Source organism: Primulina huaijiensis, chromosome 15, assembly GCF_012295235.1.
Source record: "Primulina huaijiensis isolate GDHJ02 chromosome 15, ASM1229523v2, whole genome shotgun sequence".
Classification (NCBI taxonomy): domain Eukaryota; kingdom Viridiplantae; phylum Streptophyta; class Magnoliopsida; order Lamiales; family Gesneriaceae; genus Primulina; species Primulina huaijiensis.
In genome coordinates, this window is record NC_133320.1 from 7,075,044 (window position 1) to 7,101,098 (window position 26,055).

At 31.1% G+C, this 26,055-nt stretch overlaps 1 protein-coding gene across 1 annotated transcript; it reads right to left on the reverse strand.

Annotated features, from left to right (window-relative positions):
- LOC140960204 (abscisic acid 8'-hydroxylase 2-like) lies at positions 1-4,383 on the reverse strand. Its single transcript, XM_073418367.1, is given in 9 exon segments — positions 1-187; positions 499-617; positions 986-1,171; positions 1,666-1,758; positions 2,133-2,296; positions 2,299-2,374; positions 2,959-3,108; positions 3,258-3,579; positions 4,110-4,383. Coding segments are annotated over 9 exon segments (1,398 nt in total). The 5' UTR covers positions 4,280-4,383; the 3' UTR covers positions 1-69.
- Positions 4,384-26,055: the final 21,672 nt, after the last annotated feature.

Below are 26,055 nucleotides of genomic sequence, written 5' to 3' on the forward strand. Positions count from 1 at the left end.
AAACAATGGTATAAAAAAAGTACTTAATTTTTTTATACGAAAATGGTAAATCAAGAAAACAAAATAATGTTATTTTCTATTACATTCTGTATTATAATTTCTTCGATAAACTTCAATTGGTAGTCCTCCTTTTGGAACTGGAAATGGCCCATACTGTACTGCATCTTTTGCTCCAATCACTTTCCATCTGATCCCCAACCAAAAAAAAAATTGATTATACATTAATGATTTTTATCTGTATACATACAACATATACATACACTCACACATACCCTAGCAAAAATAACAGTACTTAGCTTGTTGTTGAGATAGTTAACTCCTTTGTGAGTTATTAATTCTTAAACATATATAGACCTAAAATTTTTGACATTAATATGATTTGCAAGACAAGCATGTTTGCAAAATGCATTTTTGGAGATTTAAATACATATATTTATTTTTTAAAAGTAGGATGGATGGAAATATCTGAGTAGAAAAAGAATGTGTCGAACGGTGTACCTAAAAGTGGTAGTAAGATGGTGAAGGATTATTAGTATCTCAAGCTTGGCGAGATCGCTGCCGGGACAAGAATGCCTTCCGCTGCCGAATGGCATGAATGTATTAGGTTTAACTAGAGCCTGCATGCGTCGTAACATACCCAGATCACAATATATTAGATCTTACTGTATATATATTGAAATCTAATCTCCGAATAATATTGTTTAAAAAAATTACGTCTTAACTTTATTTGTTCTTTAATGTAATTTGTAACTGGGTATTGTTTTTCACAATTAGATTATTTAGACATGACAATTTTTAATACTGCCCCTGTTTACTGTCGGAATCATGAGATAGCGAAGTCACCCAAGAAAACTAATACAGACACATCGAGTCATTGGCAGCCTCGTAATATAATATTTTATGCACATGGAATACACATGATTCCAATCTTCCCTAATTGAGGCAGGATTTTCCCGACACAATTAATTGGAATNGAAAATATTACCTGAAATCTTGATGGATCGAAGTTGTGTGGTTGTGGGAAAAAGTCTGGGGAATGATGAATGCTTCTAAAAAGTGGCAACACTTTCCAACCTTTGGGGATCATAAATCCTTGGAATTCCACATCTTCCACTGCCTCTCTGAATGTAAATGACAGAATGCTAGCAATTCTTAATGTCTCTTGTATCACCTATTATCACGTGAAAATATTCAGACGTTATTGACTTAATTTACGTCTGATTTTTCCTGTGCAACATCAACATCCCAATGAAATGTGACCAAAATTTGATTATTTAGAGTACAAAACCAAAAATTTGTCGACTTAGGAGACTTTTAGAGATTTTTTTTTTAAAATTATATATTTATGAATCCATGATTCCAGTTAACCCATGAAAGGATGAAATGATAAAAAATTTGGCTACGAGATTACTTAATTATTATACATATAGTGGATCGTGGCATACGCGATGTAAGTGTTCCATAAAAAAATAATGAAATATATTTTAATTTTTTTAAAAAAATATAAAATATAAAGAATAATCCTATTATAAGATAGTAAAACCATGCGGTTAGTTTGATACGATGAACGATATTTTAGATAAATCGAAAATTAAACTTCGAGTCTATTTAGTTAATATAATGTGTTGGATCTTGTATTATATATAGATAGAGAAGAGAAAATACCATGCTTGTCACCGACATTTGTCGTGTGTCATCCCATGTGAGCCCACGATTGTCTTCTGATTGTAGTTTGCGTCGAATTCCTTCTTGCTCTATCTGTAATTAATATACATACATACATACGTACATATATATGTCAAAATTAATGTTTAATTTGTTGTTTGACAGACAGAATTATATCTGGAGATTACATATATATTTGGCCATAATACACTAATTTCGTAATTATATTATTTGGGATCAATATAAGTCGTTTTCATCCATGTTATCTTTTCCTATTTTGCTCTTTTTCATTAGTTTTTACCATGAATTAGCATCAACGACCAGAAGTATATAAATATACATATATATTTGCAAAATATATACATATTAAAATATATTAAACTAAAAACATATGATTTGTAAATATCACCTGAAATTAAATTTTTTTAAAGGGAAATAAAAATAGTATAGTATGATAAATTAATTACCCTGACATCTTCCAAGATATTTGGATGATCATGCAAGTACTTAAGTGCCCAAGTCAATACACTTGCTGTGGTATCATGAGCAGCAAATATGACTCCAATTATATTATCAGCTATTTGATTATCACTTAATCCATTTTCCTCTTGAGCTTTCAACAATACTCCAATAATCCTCCTCCTTTTTCACTATTTTCTCTTCTCTTTTCAATTAATTTATTCAACCGAACAGTTAATTTCTTTCTTGCCTGCAAATAAAAATAAATTGGTAAACTTAATCATTTTAGCTAGATTGAATATAGCTCGGGAAGTTTTATAATATGTTGGAATTATTTTATTTATTTTTTATATGGGGAAGAGGATTTTAATGAATAATTACAAAATTAATTCAGTTTTAATTGATAAAATAAATACCATAAAAATTATATTTTATTAAATTTATGACTCGTTTACAATTACTGTGTATCATCAACTTTACAACATTTTAAACTTTCTAAAACATTTCTTTATCTTTATCTAGATTTTTTAAGTTTTAAAATAATCATATTATTTCTGCATAAAAAATATTGTAAAATGTATAAATTGAAAATAACAAATAATAATAATAATAATAATTTTTATAATTGACTGCAAGGGAACACTTGGTGATATTTGAGTTGTTGTATGATTTAAAAATATTGGAGTTTCATTATTACCACTCTCTATAATTTTTTGTAAAACGATAAATGTTCCGCCAATAAAATATTTTTAAATTGCAGGTGTATTTGAAATTTATCGTTTCAAGTACTTCAATCTAAAGACACTCATAGATTTCGAGCTCGAGTCAAATTACCTTCATTGCTTTGTGGTATGGAGTTCCCGGAAAATCCAAAGGCAATGAATTGTAACCTTTCTCCAATCTTTGGTACAGACATTTGATTCCTTCAATTTCTTGTTGCTCTATGTCTCCAAATGCCGAATTCATCGCCACATCAAAAGCATACTAAAAAGAGGGGAAGATATAAAGAGTGATTATTATTTTATATAAGAGGAAAAAACCCTTTAATATTCTTGCTTAAAAATTTAAGATTTAATCAACATAAACATGACTTGTGAAAATTAGAAAATATATATATAGTTGTATTATCTTACCTTCTTCATTTCATGCAAAGTCTGGATAGTAGAGTTATTTTCCCAGTTGGGAAGGAATCTTAGCACGATCTTTTCGATTTCAGGGACGGATCGAGCGAGGGCACCGGGTGAAAACGAGGCTCGAACCAATTTTTTGAGCGTCGTGTGGTATTCGCCCTGGTGAAAGAAGAGGGCATCGGGTCCTATCATTTTCATCTTACTTGGTGGATACGTAGGCTTGAATAGATGAGCTTGGCTAACAAGAACAATCTTGGCAGCATCTGGACTGGAAATCATCACACAAGGGCATCCTAATATGTGGCTTTTGAATATATCACCATACCTAATTCAAGNAAAAAAAAAAAAAAAAAAAAAAAAAAAAAAAAAAAAAAGAACAATGTCACTTCGAATAAATATAGGATTTGTACATATAATCAAGATGTAAGAAACATTTTTAAAATTCTGTGTGTTTTTCGATGGTGAAAATCCATTTATTGGGGGAAAAAATCATTGTAAAATTTTACCGACGGATTCAATGTTCTTTCCACACTATTTACATAAATCTTCTCTTACATAAGGAATATTGATCCATAAGGGTTTCATTTAATTTACAAGATTTGGCTTTCTATACATTTTTTTAAATACAAATTGTATCAAAGGGAGAGAACCCTGACTCCAAATAAATATCAGAAATTAATAAAATCGAATATATATTTCAGAATGGCACATGATAGATAAGTTGAACCCCAAAAATATGAACTTTTCAAAAATAGGTTTCATTTCTCGTGCCAATATAACGTTAAAAATAAAACCTAGAAATTAATATTATGAATTAACCTACGTACAACTGATCATGCATGATATTTGGATCACCTTTTTTGCCTTGCCGAGAAGAAGGTGTTGGGATGCTGAGTGTATAGCTTCAAAGTTTCTCCAATGTAAGGCCAGCCCATCGAGCCTGGCGGCAGGCGGCGCCGGCGCCATAGCCGTTGGATGAAGCATAGAAATCCAAGAAAGCCACAAAGTATAATAATGGTCATCATTTCATCAATAAGAACGAGCAAAGAAAATGAACTTGGAATAATATTCGTGAAAATACATACATAAAAGCATTTACAGAAGATAAATATATAGGTAAAGATCTGAATAAAGATAATATTATACAAGCCAGAGTTGAATCTTTATATATACATAAATATATATATATATATATATACATAACATGGTTCTTGAGTTTATATAGTCGGCTTTTCCAATGGTAGAAGTGGTGGCGTGGAGGCCTAAGGATGGTCAACTCATGCTGATTTGAGCAATCGATCCATTCAAAATAAGCCACGAGTGAAAGTTGTAATGATTATTATAATGAACAAAATAATATATTATACATAGATAGATATTTATTTGATCCAAAAACGTATATATTAAATTATGCTAAAAAAAACATATATATATATAAAATCATACGTCTTAATAAAGATTGCATTACCTCTCCACATTTTTAAAAAAAAATTATAATAAATAAATAAAAACTCGTTACCCCATTTGGCTCACTTCTAGAAGTCCAGTTTCCAAATAAATTAATTACTCATTTCCACACAATCCAACCTCTTTTTCATCTGTATTTTTTTTTCAATAAGATATATATTTCACTAATATCAACTCGAGATTTCAGTCAAAAATATTTTATTAAATATTTTTTTAGATATTTTGACATTATTTTATGTTATTATTTTTTTAGTTCCTTCTATTTTCTCTAATATAATCGTGATCAGTATCTATAAAAAATTTAGTTGATCGATGGTGAGATATTTGGATTATTAAAAATTAAAGCTAGCTTATAAATTTAATTTTTTTATTAATTTATTTTTATATATATAAAAGAATAACTGTGCAACATAAAATACGAGAGCAACACACAATTTTTAATGCTACTAATTAATTGGATTACAATAAATAAATATTACATTTTGTCATTTTCTAAACTTGAATTTTCTAATTAATCAAAATTTAGTTGTATTATTATAATTTGACTTATTTTGAACTTTTAGTACTTCGACTTATTTTGCATATTTTGTCATCTTTTCATTTGAAGGTTTGATATAACTTCAAATATCATATCATTTGATAATATGATACTGGCTAACATAAAACTTTTAAAAATATTACAAAAATGATAATTGAGCAATATAAAATATGTCAATACTGATACCCCGTATAGAGGATCCTACTGGGGCCATCTAGAAAACACAATTAAACCAAAAGAAATTCGATCATATAAACAACTGAGTCAGAATTATCATGTCCACAAAGCTACGTCATCTTCTAGGATGGAAAAGTTACTTCATAACGAAATCTAAAAAAAAAAAAAAAAACAACACATGTTTGAAAGTTTAGACATTTCAACACAACAAATAAAAAAGGGCGAAAAATTACATAGCAAATCAGAAGTGGCGTTTCTGTCCCCAGATTCATCGTTCTTCGTCTTTGTCATCAATTATTGCGCTCCAGATCGTCTCCAACATGTGCTCCGCATCTTCTCTCACGTTTTTCTCAAAAAACGGCTCTCCCTTCATCAGAAACCCTATTCTCTCTTTTATCTTTCGTCCAGGCCCGTGAGTTAAAGCCCATTTGTCGAGTCTTCGTAGGTACTAGCGTCGCGGCGCTGGAGGCGCCCGCTTACTACAACAAAAACACTAAACGACAACGGATTAGGTCATTTAAAACTGTTGTAATTGAGGGTGTTGTTGAAAATGCGTTCAACGACAATGGTTTTTAACCGTTGTCGTAGCCATCATTTGCGACGGTTTTTGAAAAACCTTCGCTAATTGATATGATTTCCGTCGCTAAATAGTTTTCGTCGCTAATTAACGACGGTTTATGATATGATTTAATGATTAAGCAAAAGAAGAACTCCCCCTCAGATACTGAATGAAAACATGTATTTGAAATATATTTATCTGATCATTCATTCAGAGGTTATAATCATTCAAGCAATATATGTAGACAAGAAATCTGGAAATATCCATTCAGTCACAACGAAACACAGCTGAACAAACATGATGTTTATTAAATAAATTTCCTTGTATTTACATCTGAGTACATACATCAGTTGAAAAGGGAAAATTGCTACAACAATAGCATAATTTAAACAACATCAGATATCAGTTGATTTATGCGACAAAACTAGATATACCATCAACTGGTTGCTTGACTGCTTGAAATGCTGCATCGGTTGTGAATTCAATTTGCTAGATAAACGAGTTAAACTGCTTTGAACTTGACCTCTGTGCTTACTCAACTGGTCGAGCAGACTCTGACTAGGCTCACGTGGAATTCAGCTGGTGATTAAATCGACCAACATCCCAACATGGATGAGTTTCGTTTGAAGAACAACTGACCTAGTAGGCTTGCAACTGAAATCTTGTTCAGCGAGCAGTTTAGATGTGCATCTTTGCAGATGATTCTCAGTCTGCTACAGACTGATTAAAACCCCAAAGCTAAGAGTCTAGAGAAGTGGCTACAACGATAGTTGCCGAACCAATCCTCTCAACTCTTTGCTAAAGAGCGGCATATAAATAATTTCAAATAGTTTTGAAAAATGTATGAAATAATTTTAAATAGCTTGTAACACTATTTTAAAGTAAAAAATTTTAAAACATAGTTTTCTTCAAATGTTCTTCTTAGAACAACTAGCTCTGATACCAATTGAAGGATCGAATGTGCTAGTGTCTTTGAAGGCATTTCGAACACTATATTCTCCAATGAGCTGCAATAGCTCGTGTTATAAGAATTTTAACATCGATAAATTAAATCGAGTTTGGTTTAAAACCAAGAGGAAGAAACTCGAAGTAATCCTTCGTGAAGAAGACTGTTATTAGAAAACATTTTAACTTATGTAAACCGAATAACTGAAAAAGGGTAGATTAGTTTTTGCATTCATCAGTTCAGTTATGCTGACAAATGAACTTATGGATACTCTAACTGATCCAAATAATTTGAAAACAGCAGTTAGTTAGTTAAATACATAAGATATGTTTATGGATGTTTGGAGATTTCAACTGCTCCTATGTCACCCCTTCTACCTCCACGGGTAGGATCTACTAGAAGACTTTGATTTATACAACTCTTTGTACAAACCCACTCATCTAGGACTTACACTACTGCCTAAACTGAACTCCTAGCTATGACTGAAGGCAGCACCTTCCAGCCAACACTTCTTTAACGTCTATGTGTCAAAGACTACATACACAAGTTTAACGTCTTTGTGCAAGACGGAATTTGAGTGGTTGAGAGTGTTTGTGTGTGAGAACTGAGCAAGGATGTTCTCACACATTGAGAGATATAAGCTTCTACACTAAACTGATAACACGTTGAAGTGTCCCTCTGGGCTGATTGCTTCTGAAAGCTGATTTGCAATGTGTGTGTCCTTTCTTTTCTCTCTTATTTGCGTTTATGCTTTTTCTCTCTGTATCTTGTTGTTGTTGTTGACTCTTCACTGATCTTCTCATTATATAGGCGGGAAAAATTGATCGTACAATGAGACTCATTTATTGTATCCGTTGTATCTTGAATTCGTTTCTTGGACCTTGTGTCTCGACTTTTCGACTGCCCTTCTGAAACGTTTTGTCTTTAATGCTCTGATGCAACGTCCATTATTGTTCTTTGACTGGACAATGGCTTTGTACCTTCACGCACAGCTGGAATCCACTGAAAGAGTTTGTCTTCATCTGCAACTAAAAGATTCTGACTGATGCTTCGGACTGGTCAGCTGAACTGATCTTCAGTTGGGCTGGTGAAATCAGTTGACTCGTCAGTTGGAATGATTTCACTCTCGTTCAGTTGAATTGATCAGCTGGGTTTCTTCATCAGTTGAACACTCCTTTGGCTGGCAAGGCTTCTGAGGTTCTCCTGCTGAACCACCTATCAACTGGACAATCAGCTGGACTGATCAATTGACGTAACAGTTAGACTGATTCAGTTTGTGCGATCAGTTACGTCTTCAGTTTGTGATGTAAACAGCTCGTGACTGATCCCAACTTCTGCACACTAAGGTAGATTATTAATAACACAAATTAACAAGTTTTGTTAATATCAAAATCAAGATTACGAACTTGAAAAGTTCCAACACTTACCTTAAATCGAAATTAAAATCGTCTAAGAGAGAAACATTTATTGTAGAAGTGAAGAGGTGTGGAGGAAAATACGAAAATACGGATATTTATAGACAATTTGCAACGATTTTTGTTAAAACCGTCGCTATGAGCGACGGTTGTAAATTAAACTGTCGCTATTAGCGACGGTTAAGAAAAGCCATCGCTATTAGCGACGATTTTTCTTAAAAACGTCGCTATTTTAGAAATTAAGACAGGTTTAATAAAACCGTCGCAATTTTTAAAATGTAAACCGTCGTTATTAGCGACGATTTTTGTTTAATCCGTCGCTATTTTAAAAAGTGCGACGGTTTTATTATAGCGATGGTTTTTGAACCGTCGCTATTCTCTAAAACCGTCGCTAATTGACAACGGTTTTCTAAAATCATTGTCGTTGCTCCAAAAAAACACTCTAATCAACAACAGTTACCTAAAACTGTTGTCGTTGCTCCAAAAAAACACGCTAATCCACAACAGTTTTTTAAAACCGTTGTCGTTTGTCCAAAAAACACGCTAATCCACAACGGTTTTCTGAAACCGTTGTCGTTTGTCCAAAAAACACGCAAATCCACAACGGTTTTAACAAAAACCGTTGTCATTTGTCCGAAAAACATGCCAATCCATAACGATTTTTGTTAAAACCGTTGTTAAAAGTAAAAACACAACGGTTTTTCAATAAAACCGTTGTCTTTTGAGTGTTGTTGAAGGCATATTTTCTTTTAGTGGTTGGGTTGAAGTCTTGTGTCGCGGCGCTAATGGTGTAGTGCCTAGGCGCTTGTTGCTCGACGGTGATAGCACTGTGGCGATGCATTTGTGGCGCTGCGGCGCCTGTCCCTCACACTCAGTAGCGTTGTGGCTCTCGTCCATCAACCATTCGACATCAAAATTGTCCATAATCGTCATCAATAATCCAGTAGTCGTAAAGTAATGCCTGAATTAAATATCACAAGTTGTTGATTTAGTAATATGATATTACTAAATAATTAATAATCTTTAAAGAATGAAATATGATATATATTGGTCATATGAAGTCCAAATGATTTGAAATATGGATATAACGTAGAGAACTCAAATATATAGAAGTTTCATGTTTTGAGTTTTTGAAATTTGATCGTTTGACCGGTCCAAACGCATATATCGGCGTTGAAAATGTTAAATATATTATATTATATTATATTATATTATTAATATAATATAATATAATATTAAAAAAATCAAAAAATTGTTGAGGCGGTGGATTCATTTCGTCTCAAATTAAATGAATTTCACTTTATCCGCTTACAGATCGAGAAAAGCAGAGAGAGAATTGAGAAAAGAAATAATAAGGTTTTCGATTTTTCTTTTCGATCTTGTGATTTATCGGTTTATCCAATCGACGAACTGACTTCAGTTCTAGAATCGTTGACACGCGGTCTTCGATTTGAGGTATAGATTTTATATTTTTGGTGATGTTTGAAATTCGTCGATTTTTAGAATAAATCCGATAAATTATTAAATCATACAAAAATTGAAGATTGTTGAGTGGTGTATGATTTTAACGAAATAGAGAAAATTATAATGGTGTTATTTTGAATTATTCACAATTTATTATAATTAGGGATTTTTAATCGTTGGATTGAGATCGAAGATTTGTTTGTCAGTTGTTATTAATTCTGATTATATATTCGGAGTCTACGAAGTATAGGCTACACGTTGATATAAAGTTGTAGTAATTTGACGAATGTTGTAAAATAGCCTATTATTTGAAGTTAATTAATTAGGGTGTATTTGATGGTAGTATTGTGAATTTAATACCTCAGAATATTAAATTGTTGAACGATAAGAATTTATAATCGAGTTTATATTTTTTTGAATTAATTGTTGTTAGGCTATTTGATGTTATATATTGAGACTATTATGATTGTGTTGATATGGTGACAATGATCTGATAATTGTTATTGAATTATTTAGATATGTCACAAGCCTCAGGATCAAAGAAATAGCCGAATTTTATATATACTCGATTATCAGGTACGTGTTGACGTACGAGCATATGTTGTTATTGCTTAGTATTGATGAATACTATTGCGTTGAACGATGATAAATCACTGGAATTGGGTGATTTGATATTATATATGTTGTTGTTTATTATTGTTGATGTTGTTGGCTGTTGTTGTTGGGAGATGTCACGTTGATGTTGATCGTTGCTGTCGTCGGAGTTGGGGTGCGACGTATCATTGATGTTGTTGTTCGTTCAACGATATTACTGTAGCCGGAGTTGGGGTGCGACGTATCGTTGATGTTGTTGTTCGTTCGACGATATTGCTGTCGCCAGAGTTGGGGTGCGACGTATCGTCGATGTTATTGTTGCAGTGTGATGTTGTTGAGGTTGTTGATGGCTGATTGTCCAAAAACGTCAAAGGGGGTATTTCTGTTATCATTTCAGTTATATCTTATTTTGTTGTTAATATAACTATTATGTATTGCGATGATTATTATTGGGTATGGTCACTCTTTGGGGGATGTTTCTATTGGACAGGTTATAGGACTATGCAGTGAGACAGGATAGTGGTGAAGGACTAGGTGTGTCTAGTCAAACAGTCCTGTAGATAATAGTATATAGAAACAGTATAACTTATTGTCTTATTTGAGTTGTATGTGTGTATTTATTATACTGTTTCTGTTATACTGACGTAGATAGTGTGGTGATTGCACTATTTTGTCGTATATGCATTATATTATTACGTAGTAAAAAAGAAAAAATTTTATGCATATGACGTCACATGTTGTATGATTACGTGGCGATGTTTGGGGCGTCACAGTTTATCTCCTGCACGACACAAAATAGCAAATACCAAGCATAATTTTTTCCGAAACTAACATAATTCAAATAGATTCTCGTGTAAAATACATGTAATTCTTGCACTTATCAATTCTCAAAGACATCAATTTACAGAAAAGGGTTAAACTGATTATTGGATAAGTGTTTCCCTACCTTGTTGACACAGCCAAAGTCAACTGCACAACATCATGTACGGATGTCATAGAATGATGACCTGGACAAAAGAAGTAGCAATGTATCTTTTTTAATGTATGTTCAGAAAAGATACAGGAAAATCAATGAATTTGGAAGGTCTAAACAACCTTTTGTATCTAATGCACATAGACCAAGCCAGAAACATGCATATTCACAACCTATTTGGAACATAGCACAACCTATTTGGAACAAATCAAGTGGTCGGTTAATTAAACTAATCCAAGTTTGGGTTCCAATAGGATTAATCCTGTCTGGAAGCAAGTAGGTATGGGTACCGAGAGTTATTCTTTATTTGTGATTGCAAGACACAAGAACTAAACTAATCAAGAAAGTAGTTTGATACTTAGATAGTGAATGTTCAAGCAACATGACTGGTGAAGCTAAGCTACTATCTAAACTGACTCAGTTTACTGGACCTAAGATTATTTTTGGAGATGCTTCTCAAAGTACAATTGTGGTTGAGGGTAATCTTATCCATGATAACATTATTATTGAAGATGTAGTGCTTGTTGAAAATCTTAAATATAATTTAATTAGCATTCGACAATTGTATGATCATGGCTACTCAAATGAGTTCCACAAAAATATATGTACTATCAAAGATATTTCTAGATGCATTATAATGATAGGTGAGAGATGTGGCAATGTATAAAAAATATGTTGAACTACTCAACTTAGTGAATAGTGTGCTTTATTGCTTCTATGCTACCGAAAAATTGGTTGTGGCACAAGATGTTAAATCATTTAAATTTCAAAGCCATTACAAATATGAGTAACAATGATTTGGTCACTGGTTTGCCCAAAAATAAATTTTCAAAGGACAAAGTTTGTTCAGTCTGTCAGTTTAAAAAGCAAGTAGGTCATTTTTTAAGAACAAATTGTGTAACTCATCACCCCGAAGCTTAACTGTTGCATATGAACTTATTTGGTCATATCTTAGTCATAAGTTTATGGGCAATGAAATACAATCTAGTTATCATTAATGATTTCTCAAGGTTTACTTGTGTAATTTTTTTTAAAATCAAAAGACCAAATTGCTGCTCAAATGATCAAAATTTTGAAAAGACTTTTAAATGAAAATTCAAGGGGATTCACAAAATCAGATTTGATAGACGAAATGAATTTGTGTACCAAACTTTGTCTATTTTTTTAGAAAGCCATGGAATTGGGAATGAGTTCTCTGTGACTAGAACACCTCGGCAAAATGGAGTTGCTGAGAAGAGGAATAAAGCTCTTAAAGAGGTTGCTAAAACAATGCTTGTTGATTATATTATTTCTCAAATGTTTTGTGTTGAGGCAGTGAACAATGGATGCTATACTCATAATAGATCAATGATTAACAAAAAACATGGAAATACACCATATGAGATCTGGCATGGTAAACAACATGTGGTATCCTATTTCAAAATATTTGGTTCCAAATGTTTAATCCTCAATAATAGTAAAAATCATCTGAATGTTTTTTATGTTAAGTCATATGAGGGTACATATATTGGTTATTCTTTAGTTAGTAACGTTTATCGAATATTTAACAAAAGAACTTTAAATGTTGAAGAATTTATAGACATTGTTTTTTATGAAACAATGTCAACTGATCCAGCTGAACTGATCAATCGATTTGAATAGATCAATTTGGAGGATGAAAGTGAAGATGAGGTGTATATCAACAAAAGGACACTTCAATCTCTAGAGCTTGAGCTGTTTGATCAATCAGTTGAATAAAATGATGTCCCAGTTGACCAGTTTAGTGATACACAAAGTATGTTATAAAGTTGATGCCTATTACCCTCCAATTAAAGGTAAAGAATTTGGAGATGGGACAGAAGCTGCACATTCCAGTTTATACCAACAGTCCAACTGAGGAGTTTATCTCAACTTTTTCTTACTCTGTCATTGAACAAGCTAATGTTGAATAAGTTCAAGAACCATTCATCAAATAACCGACAGAGACTGCTCTTCCATCAACTTCTGAATCAGCTCAACCCTCCTCATCCACAGCCTTAATCACTCTACTAGTTTCTGAACCAACAGCTAAACTGACCATATATATAGAAGAAGAGCTATCTTTAGCCAATGTGAATGAGCTGTTGTTATCAGTTGCTGAAGAAATTCAGCAGGATCACAGGGAAAACCAAGTTGCTGATGAAGTTGTTATTGAACCAGTGGTAGAAAAAGAAAGGGCCCCAACAACTGAAGCTGAGACACAAGCTGAAGAAGTTCAGTTGGGAATTGAACAGATTATTGTTGTTGAAGCCAAAGCAACAGTCCAGGAACCATCAGTTTTATCAGAACTGATTTCCACTAGTTTGGTGGTTCCTAAGACTTTAGCTTCACAAAAACTTATCTCTTCAAAGAAGACTGCTGAGGCACCCAGTACTTCAAATAATCATCAGGATCAACCTCAGAGTTTTTCTGTACAAAAAGAGACAGTCAATTAGGTTTCAGAAGATGTTGATCAAGATGCTGGCCCTAGACAATTAGTAGTGATGGATTTCAATAAGAAAGAAAAAGAAGAAGAATAGCTTTTACTGAAGATCTCTCTTGAACTACCACTTGCAACTGACGTCATGCTTGACACCATATTATCCAGTGTAGAGTCCAAAATCAGTACACGTAAACTCATGCGTTTATTAAATTTTTAAATTATTTATTTAATTTTAAAATGATTTTTAACGATGCATGATTTTTTATTTGCATTATTTTAAATTATTACATGTTTATTTGATGCACGTTAAAACGTTTTCTTGAGTTTTATGTTTCAAGAGAATATTCGATACGGGATCGAGAAAGGAGACCGGTGACGATTTAGGCGATTTATGAATAATGTGGTATTTTATTTCAATTCAAGAAAATTAGTATTTTAAATGATTTATGAAATTGTAAGCATTTCAAAGCCTAATTTAATTTATTCGGTGATTTTAAGATTTTAAGTTTTTCAAAATACTAATTTGAATAGTTGGGGATTTTAAATCTTGAAAATTTGACACATGTGTATTTTATTTTAAATTAGAAGTTCTAGTAAGTTATTGGAGGATTAGTATATTATTTAGCATGTTAATTAGTTATTAGTATTTTTATTAACCTAATTAACTCCTAATTAACTCCCCTAATTAACCATCTAATCAACACCCACCCACCCCCTACACCTCTACACGTTTCTAACCCCCCCCCCACCCACCCACACACACCCCTACACGTTTCTAAAAACACACCCCCCCCCCCCAACACACACACAATCACACACACAAACACACACACACACACTCACACACACACTTTGCATTCTCTTTTCTTTTGAAAAGAACTAGGGTTCTTAGAGTGCTCCAGCAGCCACCCTTTCCTCTTCGATTTTCTTCAGTAGACTCACGTCGATTATAGCAAGAAACGTGTCACAAGTCGTCCCAAATCGATTTTCGCATATCCTCGCTTCGTTATTCGTCGTTTCGTGAGTATAATCATCAAGGCATGTATAACCTTTCATTTTTCTGCATCGATCATGTCATAGTAAATATTTTGATGTGTAATGTGTGTAAAAATTCGTTTATATTATGCAAATTTTGAGCTATGATGTTTGAAACAGTTTTTAGATCTCAAAAGCCGAATCTACTGTCATTTCGAATCTTGCGAATTTTCTCTTCTGGAAAACTTTCAACATATAAAACGTAGTAATTTTTTATATCTTCTATTTGATAGTAAATTCGTAATTTTCTGATAAGAAACGAGGGAGATATGATTTTTATCGTAAAATCACACAAGCTGAGAAATTTTTTTGTCACAAAACCCCTCATCCTCTGTTATTTCGACTTTTGCGACTTATACGTTGGATTTTTGGTAATTTTTTCAACATAAGATTTGTAATACTCTTGTTAGCTTCGATTTGATAGCAAATTCGTAATTTTCTGATAAGCAATGAGATAGATATGATTTTTATCGTGAAATCGCTCAAGCTGTGAAAATTTTTGCATGTTCTTAACGTTTTCTCAAGTTTTGGTTGCAGTATTCGTTGGGATCTCCTGTATCTTTGTTGTTGTGGTTAGGTCAGCATGTCCAGAGTCCTCGACGTTTTTAAGTATGTTCGACATGCAAAAAGATAATGTTTTATGTTTTTTTGAGGTATGCGAATTGTCTTGTGACCAATTATGAATGGGTTTGGAAGCCAAGGACCTCTCCACCCCGGTAAAGCATGAGCGAGTTTTGATAAGGATTGGGAAGCGGTAAAGCATGACCAGAGACCAATCCGCCCGGTAAAACATGACCGGTGATCTTATGTATGTGGGAGTGGACGTTCGGTCGAAAGGCTATGATGATCCCTGCCAGCCCAGTACTGTTGTTTAGTTTGATCAGGCGCACTATGTTATGGGTCACTTGCTTTGAAACATATCTTTACGCAAAATGATGATGATTATGCATGTTTAAGTATGTATGATGCAAGCACGTATAAAAAGTTTATGAAATGATAGCACGTCTATGTTTTTGTAAGTATGTTCAGAGTTTTAGTATGTATGTGCTTCTTTAAAATGCATGTGGATTTATTATGTATTATTTACTATTCTAAGTTTATACATGTTGAGTCTTTAGACTCACTAGACTTGATCGATGCAAGTGATGACGAGTACAAAGAAACGAGAGGGGGGATCAGTGAGTTGGCTCAGACTGTGCGGAGGCCTAATCTGAGGACCGCTTAAGTTTTCAAAGATTTTTATGCATGTTAAATTTATTTACTCTGATTTTTAATGAAACTCCTTCACGTTGTTTAAACAAGTACTTGATGCAAGCTTTTTTACATTTCAATTATTTAGTCAAGCATTTTATTTACATGGCCTTTTGAGAGATTATTACTTATTTAAGAAAAATTTGTATTTTTCGCAAATTTTAAGTAGTTTTAAACTACGGTACGTCACATCCAGTCTACAAGATCTTGGATCCACAGTCTCATAAGTCAATTCTACACAGCTGCTACATTCTTTAAGTCTTGATACTCTCAAGGACCGCACAATGAAATACTTAAAGAAGCTGACAAAGGATGTATCTGCTCTATTCTCAACATTTTAAAAATGAAAAGAGAAGAATTTATGACACATAAACTGATCATCTCCCAGGATCTACTCAGCAACAAGATTGATTTTGTGCATACAAGCCTATCGAAGAAAATTGATTCTGTACAAATCAGTTAAATGAGGTTTTCGCTCAAGTCAGTTCAACATTCCTTCACTTTTCCAGAGTGACGGGTGTTGACAAAAATGAGGAAGAACAGAAGAAGACAATAGAGACAAGTAAGAAGCGTAGTGAACTAGACAGATCAACTGACAAAGGACCAGCTGACAAGAAAGCAAAGAAATGATTGAGTGTCCGGCATCAGTTATAGTCTGAGGAACGTCTGTATATAATTCGAAACTTTTTTTCTGAAATTTTTGTACAAATCTGTACTTACCTCTTTCAAAATTAATGAAAAGTTTACTCTTATCTTTCTTGTACGAATCTGTACATTATTTTTTCTACAATCAGTTTCAGAAAATCAGTTAAAGAATATCAGATAACTCAGTGAAACAGTTTAGAAATCTAAGTTTTGTCAAACACCGAAAAGGAGGAAATTGTTGGGATTTATTAGTTTCAGAATTTGACAAACTGACCAGTAACCAATCAGAAAACCTAACTGAACTGGGAAAGCGTAACTGAATTCAAGGAGATTTAGAAATTTAATTGAACTAGTAGAACTGAAGTAAACCAACTAAAATTCTCAAAAGATTTATTAGAGTCTCAAACTGATGAATCGAAGATTGACGAACTAATATTAGATCTAAAAAACTGAATGTGTTATTCGCAGAACTGATACAGCTTAACCGAAAACTGAACTGAAACGTTCAAACTAAAAAGACATCAGTTAGAACTGATGAAGTCCAGCTGAACTGATCAGTCGACCAGTTTGACTCCTGAACAATTAGTCACGTCATCAGTTGCAATTTGAATCTCAGCAGACAAACTGACAGTCTGTACTAAAGTAGAACAACCTGATACATCATACCTCTGTCATAAAAAAGTCATCTACATAAACTGTGTTTTGATCCCAACAAATTCAAAATGGAAGAAAAATATTTTTGTTTAGCTTAGTTAGACTTCCATATATGTAATATAGGTTTTATTACCTTCACACGAGTCATATATGAGAGAATCGATGTCAAATAAACAATATCCATTGAATGTAGTGATTTCGCATAAAAAATATATCAAAACAAAAAATAATCCAAGTTACTGGACGAAATTTAAATTTTAACAAGTTAAATTATTAAAATCCAAACATGCTAATTTTTAGGACTAAAATCTTAATTTTTCGAAAAACACGTATGCCCACATACGATTTGGTGTGCATATCAATGTCAAATATATATACATACATATACATATATATGAGTAGGTCTCTTGTGAGACGGTCTCACGAATCTTTATCTGTGAGACATGTCAACCCTACCGATATTCACAATAAAAAGTAATTCTCTTAGCATAAAAAGTAATACTTTTTCATGGATGATCCAAATAAGAGATCCGTGTCACAAAATACAATCCGTGAGACCGTCTCACACAAGTTTATAAATAAATAAATAAATATATATATATGCATTTTATTTAAATAATAATTATTATCATAAAGCATGTCCATTATTATCATAAAGCCTGTCCCCACCCCTCTAAAATAGCATGTGTATTAAATTAATCTGTCAATGTAAATATCTCTTGCTTCGTCATTATTTTCTTTTATATACACGTATACACATTGTCTGACGAAAACCCTAAAACCTTAAGGAATTAAATGTTGGTAGGTCACACATTTTTAATTATTTAAAACATATATTTCAATTTTAAAACTTTATGAGATATGACTCCTCGACAAATTTATATTTAATTAATTTTTAATATCTTAATTTGACTTGTGGATTCGTAGATATTTCTTTGAAGTGCAACTTAAGGTTGTTACACGTTCCATCACACTTATGAAGCCAAGTGCCCTTAGCGGCAGCTATGAACTATAATAAATGAGTGCTTTATATATATATATATATATATATATATATATATGACTCCATTCTATTCAAATATATAAAATAGTTTGTTATTTTACACATATAAAAAAATCATTGAAAAAGGCAATTTAAAAACATATTTCATATTTATTTCATTCAAAAAATAGTTACAAAATTTTATTAATAGAGGTATATTGGTAAAAAAAAAAACAATTAGAAATGATATTAAATGTAGAAACCATATTATATATTTGAGACAATCAGAAAAAAATAAAACCTATATAATTGAGACGGATATGATATTTAATTTTTTTAGCAATAATATTTAATATTTTTGAATATTCCATTTGGCTGGCCTCCGCCTTTTTATTTCTTTTAGTTGAGTAAATTCTCCCACTGATCTCACATGTGTTTTTTTTAAAAAAAAAAAATTAAGTTTTTGTTTTATGTATTTTTCTATGAATTAAGGTTTCAATTACATCCGATTCATTTCTCCATCTCGTCGTGTTCATGATATTCATTCGATTACTAGTCGCATGTGTTTTATCATTATTTATGTACCAAAAATATTTTGTAAAACTCGGGAACACTATATATATTTAAATTTTCTTCGAATTAGTTAATTGTAACGCTTAGACAAATATATCTAAATAAAATGTGAGTTTCAATACATGTCATGGAGAAGATTTGTCTTAAAGTTCGAAAATACTTGACATAATTCTCTATTATAATATTATTATTTACAATCAAATAATAGATCAAATTTTAAGGAAAAACTGTGTTAGAATCGGTTAATACGAATCAAGTGTTTGGAAGGGGGTTGATAAACATTTTAGCTTTTTAAGATATTTTTCGAATGTAAATCAGTTCTTTAAGAACTGATCATGAAATCTTGTATGTCAATATCGGTCAGTTAACTGATATAGTATGGAAATAAACTGAATGATATATTTGAATATTTGGCTAGGGTATTGTGATAACTGAATGAACAAGAAAATCAAACATAAGAATTTTTATGGATGTTCAGAGACTTTAAATGCTCATACGTCACCTTTTCTATCTCATGGATAGGTGTTCACTAAAAGATTTTGATTAATTAAAATAAAATGTAATAAGCCACTTCAGTTTGGATTTAAACATTGGAAAAACTGAAACTCTTAACTTTTCTTTACAAAATTTATCAGTTGAAAAATGAATAGCTCAAATAAGTAGTCTGACTACTACGAATAACTTAGTGAAGTGTGAGCTTGAGATTGCAATTTGCAAACTGAATATGTGCTTGAAAATGAATCACAAACTGACAACTGATTTTTCTCCTTGTTATTTTTGTTCATTATTGTTTATTATTGATTGTTAACTTGTTTTATAACTGAACTCCTCAGCTATGTATAGTCTACGATTCCAACAGTCACATTGAATATATTTAATAATTAATATCTGTTGAATCGTCTTTTAGTCCATGTAAACATATTTTTCTGAAAAAGGTACAATGTATCAGATTGTTCTACTTAGTCTGTTCTGCTTTGGTACTGAGTGTCAGTTTGTCTGCTGAGATTCAAAAATGTAACTGATGACGTGATCAACTGATCAGGAGTTAAACTGATCAGTTCAGTTGGTCTAAATCAGTTTTAACTGATGTCCTTTCAGTTTGAACGTTCTTAAAGCGTTAGTTCCAGTTTTCAGTTAAAATATACCATTTTACATTCAGTTCTGCTCTTCGATTTTAGTATCAGTCAATTTGTCTATTTCAGTTCAATAAGTCTTCTTCAATTATGAGATCAGTTTTCCGCTTTCAGTTCGGGTCTTCAATTCTGTTACTGGTCAGTTTGTCAAACTCTAAAACTTATAATTTCCAAAAACTGCATATTTGGTCATGAACTTTTGTTTCTTTACGATTGTGATCCTCTATATTATCAAAAATTTCAATTTTAGTTATATATTTTTCTGATTTTTGACAATTTTAGTCATTTTTTATATGGAATGTTGATGTGAAATTATACATATCATCGTCACATCAACGCTACATTGGTTTCAGATCAGCGCCACGTCGAAAAATGATTAAAATTACTAAAAAAAAGTTGCAGAATAAAAGTGAAATATGACAATATAACCAAAATCGCAAAGAGACAAACTTATAGGATAAAAAAAATTTCTCAATATTAAATTCACAATTTACTTATTTACACATATATTGAATTTCAAATTATACCATGAGTCCATACTCATAACAAGGATTACCCTCTGATTGAGACTTAAAATACTCTTGCTACATGCTTATTTCACTTTATATCAAGTATCACAATTCACAATCCTTGAATTATTAATTTCAAAATATTTCAATATATAATGAATACTCGAAAATATGCTTACATATATGCATAAAAATTATGGAAATTAAAAATTTTGGTCTTATATATTTACATGTTTGTAATTTTGATTACCTATATTGTAAAATTTAAATTTCATTATTTTATGCTTGTTTTATTTTCAATTTTGTTCTTTTTTCCTAAGTTTTTACAAAGAAAGGTACTCGTCTCATCGCACGCTCTATATTTTGAAGGCTGAAACTTTTAAATATGGTCTAAAGTAGAATTAAGACCTGATTCAATTGGGAATAAACATTTTACTTTATTGGATATTAAATCGAAATTATAGTTGTTATAGTATCATACTCAATAATTCAACTATACACAATCTATTAAGATCGATCACATGACTTTATTTTTTACTCCAAATATCATAGAAGTGGAAGTCATTCGTTTTACCACAATATATACTTGATAGTAACGATGCAATTACTATTTTTTAAATCGTATACTAGTCAAAACATCAAATGACAATCGCTTTCTCATAAAAAAATAATCATTTAACCTCGAAAATCGAAAATTTTCTTTCTTATTTCTCGTTCTAGCCCTTTATATCCCTAACAACTTTTGGTCTCCTCGTTGATGAATTTGGAGATACTGAAAAAAAAAAAAAAACTTAGGAATTTCATAGAGGAAGAAGATAAATTGATATTTTTTTCTTGAAAATTTAATGCTGGAAAACTTTAGTTTACGGACAGACGTGATAAAAATATTTCTCGGATTTCGAAGCACGCGCAAAATTCTAGTGGGGGAAAAAGAATCTCGGGTTTCTTTTTTTTTTTAGGCAAAAACTTGTGTAAAACGATCTTACGAGTCGTATTTTGTGAGACGGATCTCTTATTTGAGTCATCCATGAAAAAATATTACTTTTTATGCTAAGAGTATTACTTTTTATTGTGAATATCGGTATGGTTGACATGTCTCACAGATAAAGATTCGTGAGACTGTCTCACAAGAGAACTACTTTTTTAAAAAAAAATATAAAATAAAATAATGTCATCTAATTATATTTTTTGTATTTTATCAATGAGTTTTATTGAAAGTCTCGTTGAATAAAATATTGTATCCCTAAAACTATTTCATTGTATTTATGTTGCTCGTAAAATTATTTGATTTCATATTTAATTCATATATTATCCATTAATAATGTTAAATCATGATATATCTTTACGTATTAATTTTGTATCAATAAATTTATGATTTATATTTAATTTAATTCAAATTTACGAATAATTCGGGTTTGCCCAAGTCTCAAATCTGTAAAAGTTCGTCGAATTTATTTACTTAAACATGGATAATAGATAGGGGTATTCATTAAACGGTTTACACCGAAAAAACCGACCGGACCATAAATTTTGGTTTTTTGGTTCGGTTTAAACGGTTTTTCGGTTGATTATGGTTTTGATTTTTTTTACTTTCGGTTTTTCGGTTCGGTTTCGGTTTTTGAAATTTTAAAACCAAAAAAACTGAACCGACAATTTAAAATATAATAAATAATAAAATAATTAATATAAATAATTTCATTAGATTTAATATTTTACAGCCTTTTTTTTCATCTAAACTGTTCACCTGCGACTCCAATCTCTCTCCAGCCGACTCTGCTACAGTGCTACCATATCAAATATCAAAGTTCTTAACTTCTTTGTTGTTTTCTTCTTAAAATATTGAAACACAGGTAGGGAGTTTTTTTTAATCATTTTAAAATAGTAAATGAAGAATACCTATTTATCCATTGACAATGTTTTTTATTGTATTGCACTAAATAGTTTTTCTTTCTATTTAGTCTCATTAACCTCTGAAATTATAAAATTCTACTTGCACGCACTTTTTCGGGAGAGATTGAGAAAATATGGATTGTTATTTGGCTCTATCTTGACTGACTTCATTGGAGAATATGTAAATTAATATTTTCTCAAAAAATCAGAACATTTAAAATAATATTTAACTTTAAAATTTTGTTTTTTAGATGACATTAAAGGTTTCTTATATCTTTTATAAAATTTTTTATTAATATCTTAATAGATGGCCGAAGAAGGTGGTAAACTTGATATTTGAAGTTCCCTACATATGAGGATTTTAGTTGCGGGAGTTGATGGATCCAATGCTAGAATTATTAATTATCAAAATATCCAAATTCCAAATTGCTTACAATTGTCATAGCTATATTTTTTATTATTTTATTTTGATGTTTGTAAGATACTTAACAAATTGGTTACAAGAATTATAGCTATACTTATTTTTGATTATTTTATTTTGATTTTTGAAAAATAATCAAAATCAATTTGATTGTGGTTTTTATTATATTTTTTTTAAAATTTATAACGTACAAATTCATTTATAACTAAATTTATTACACAAACTGTAATAACCAAACCGTAATACAAAAAAACCAAACCGGACCTAATTAAAATGGTTTGGTTTAGGATTAAACATTCGAAAAACCGTAAACCGAAAAATCGAACTGAAGTTTATTAAAACGAACTAAACCGACCGTTGCACACCCATTAATAGATCCAACATATTCTATATTATATGCATCACTCTAACAATGAAAAAAATACCGAATTTTTGGTATATCGAGATTACCGTTTCTAAAAAATAGCGATTCGATAACCGAAAATTTCGGTACGCTACGATAACAATACCGATTTTTTCAGTACGGTAACGTTATGAAATTTGAAATTTTCGATATATACCGGAATACCAAAACAATATATAAAAATTTAAAAATATATAATATTGTTAAGCAATAAATTTATAAAATTTTATAAAATATATGGTTTTTTCGGTATAAATTTTGATAAAATTCTCATATTATTATTATATCATGTATTTATCAACTTTTGATAATGCATTATATATTTATATTATATACACATCTTTATATCTCCATATAATGTATATATATAAACATTAATATATTTATACATGCACATTTTATACACGCATAGATATATTAATTAAAATTAAATAATCATTATTTAATTTATTTAATTAACTTATTAGTTAATTAATTTTACATTCTTCTAGAATATTTCATGAATTTTGTATACATCAGTAGTCACCACTACTTGTACTATTATTTACTTAGTAAATTCTAAAATTACTAAATAAATAATTCTGAACTCATCATAATCACGATCGACGATCTGACAGCGTTGATGTATCGAGGATATAAGTCTTGTTCATATAATGAAAATTGAAAATTTCGAAGATCAAAATTTTCACTATCCATATTTGGTAGTTGCTAGTTTTGTGAAATCCTTCCATCTTATTGAATCAACTAATGAAGTCCTTTATAAGCATTTTGTTTGATCTCCGTCAAATTACAAATGCTAAATTCAACTCTTTGAACTTTGACTTTCTCAACAAGAACACAAAATTCGATACATATGTGACCCTTAATGGATCAAGGATACAGCTAGTTGTTGGTTCACATCTCCATATGTTTCAGAATAATATTTAGTCTTATTCGGGCTTACCCCAATTAGCCCAATTATATTCATCAACACCTTGATCAAAAATGTTAAAACTCATTTCTGATTGCACCATCGGATCACGGTAAGAGTGCCTAGTAGCATCACCTCATGATCCCCTATATATCACTTATAGTTTCTGCAAAAACCTTAAGTTATAATTAACATACAGTACGATCTCTTTAACTTACATAGCTCGATCGAATCATTGGTATATTGAGAGTTGCAATGCATCATCATATGATCACCCATCTGTGTGAATGGTCATCTTCATGTTCTTACCAATGGAACCTGACATTTACATCACATATGCTATTATCGAGCTCAAGCGAACTTTATCATTATTTTAGGTGGCTTAATCGACTAGGAACCTGTTTAGAATATATGATATACTTCCTAATGAGTTTCATGATATTACGTTGCGATGTGTATCTCATGATGTCTATTATATATTTAAGAAATTTATCTACGCAGCTTACATACGTATATAGATAAAACAAATGTCATAATTGAATAAAATAGTAAAATATTATTAACATAAAGACTGTTTTACATTAGAGTCAATAATTTCCTAGCCACAATTTGGTTCGTTAGGCACATACGTTATCAATATGTACTGAAAATTTCAGTACTGTATCGGTATAAAAAAAATTTATACCGTAATTTTCGATACGCTTGTCTAAATTTTCTAGGTAAAAATCTTTAAATTTGATAGATCTTCAATTTTTTTTAAAAAAAATTAATTAATCTTTAGTTGTGTGATAAGTTAATATTTTGAAGGTTAAGACCTCAATGGTTCCCGGTGAAAATTGATGTGTTTATATATACTTAAAATCATAGTACTTGATTCAGTTCAAATGTCGAATAGTAAGCCAACTTAAATGATGTGGAAATCTTTTTTTTATTATTATTTTGACAATGGGAAATTTTGTTTTTTTTTACTCAGAGACAATGGGAAACTTTTGAGAATCCCCAAATCATCATCATGATATTATAAAGCAAGCAAGATACACCAAGTCACGAACTTTGGTGTCTGCGTTTACGGTTGTGTAAAGATATTTTATAAGATGATTATTATAATAATTGGATATGCCATACAATGATTATGAATAAATAATAATTTGTGTAGTATAATTGATTAATATTGTCATCATAATCGTGATTAAAATATAGATATACTTGTGTTGTGTCAAGATTCATTAGTTTTTATTAATATATAAAAATTATATGGTAAATTGCATCCGTCACCCCTATGAAATAGGAGATTGTTAAGACATCATGAAAAAAAACTGATCTACTACTCCAAGTGTTTTCAAATATTGAGCACATGCATTCTCATGTTTCAAATTTTGAACACATATATCCTTGTTTGTTTGTGTTTTCAGGGCTATGTGAGTTCAAGATTTGAAAACTCGGAGACTTAATACTCATGGGGATTTTCGACAATCTTGATATTTGACAAGGGTATTGTGTAATTAACCCAAAATTATATATATTTGATGAGTTATAAGATCAATTTAATTGTTTAGTCACTTCGCCTAAAAAATAGAAGTCCACTAGACACTTCTAAAGAGCTTATAAATAGAGAAGCATCTTCAAGATCCAATGTGCACTATCTCAATTTTTTATTTGAGCTCTCTAACTTTAGATATTTTTGGTGAATTGTTTACTGGCTAGAACATCGGAATGTCTGCCTGAAGCTTTAAATGTTTGTTGTCTACAACTACCTAAATCCGTTTACGAGTCAGACACATCAGTCTATTTCGATCTACGTAAACCGATCAATTATATATTT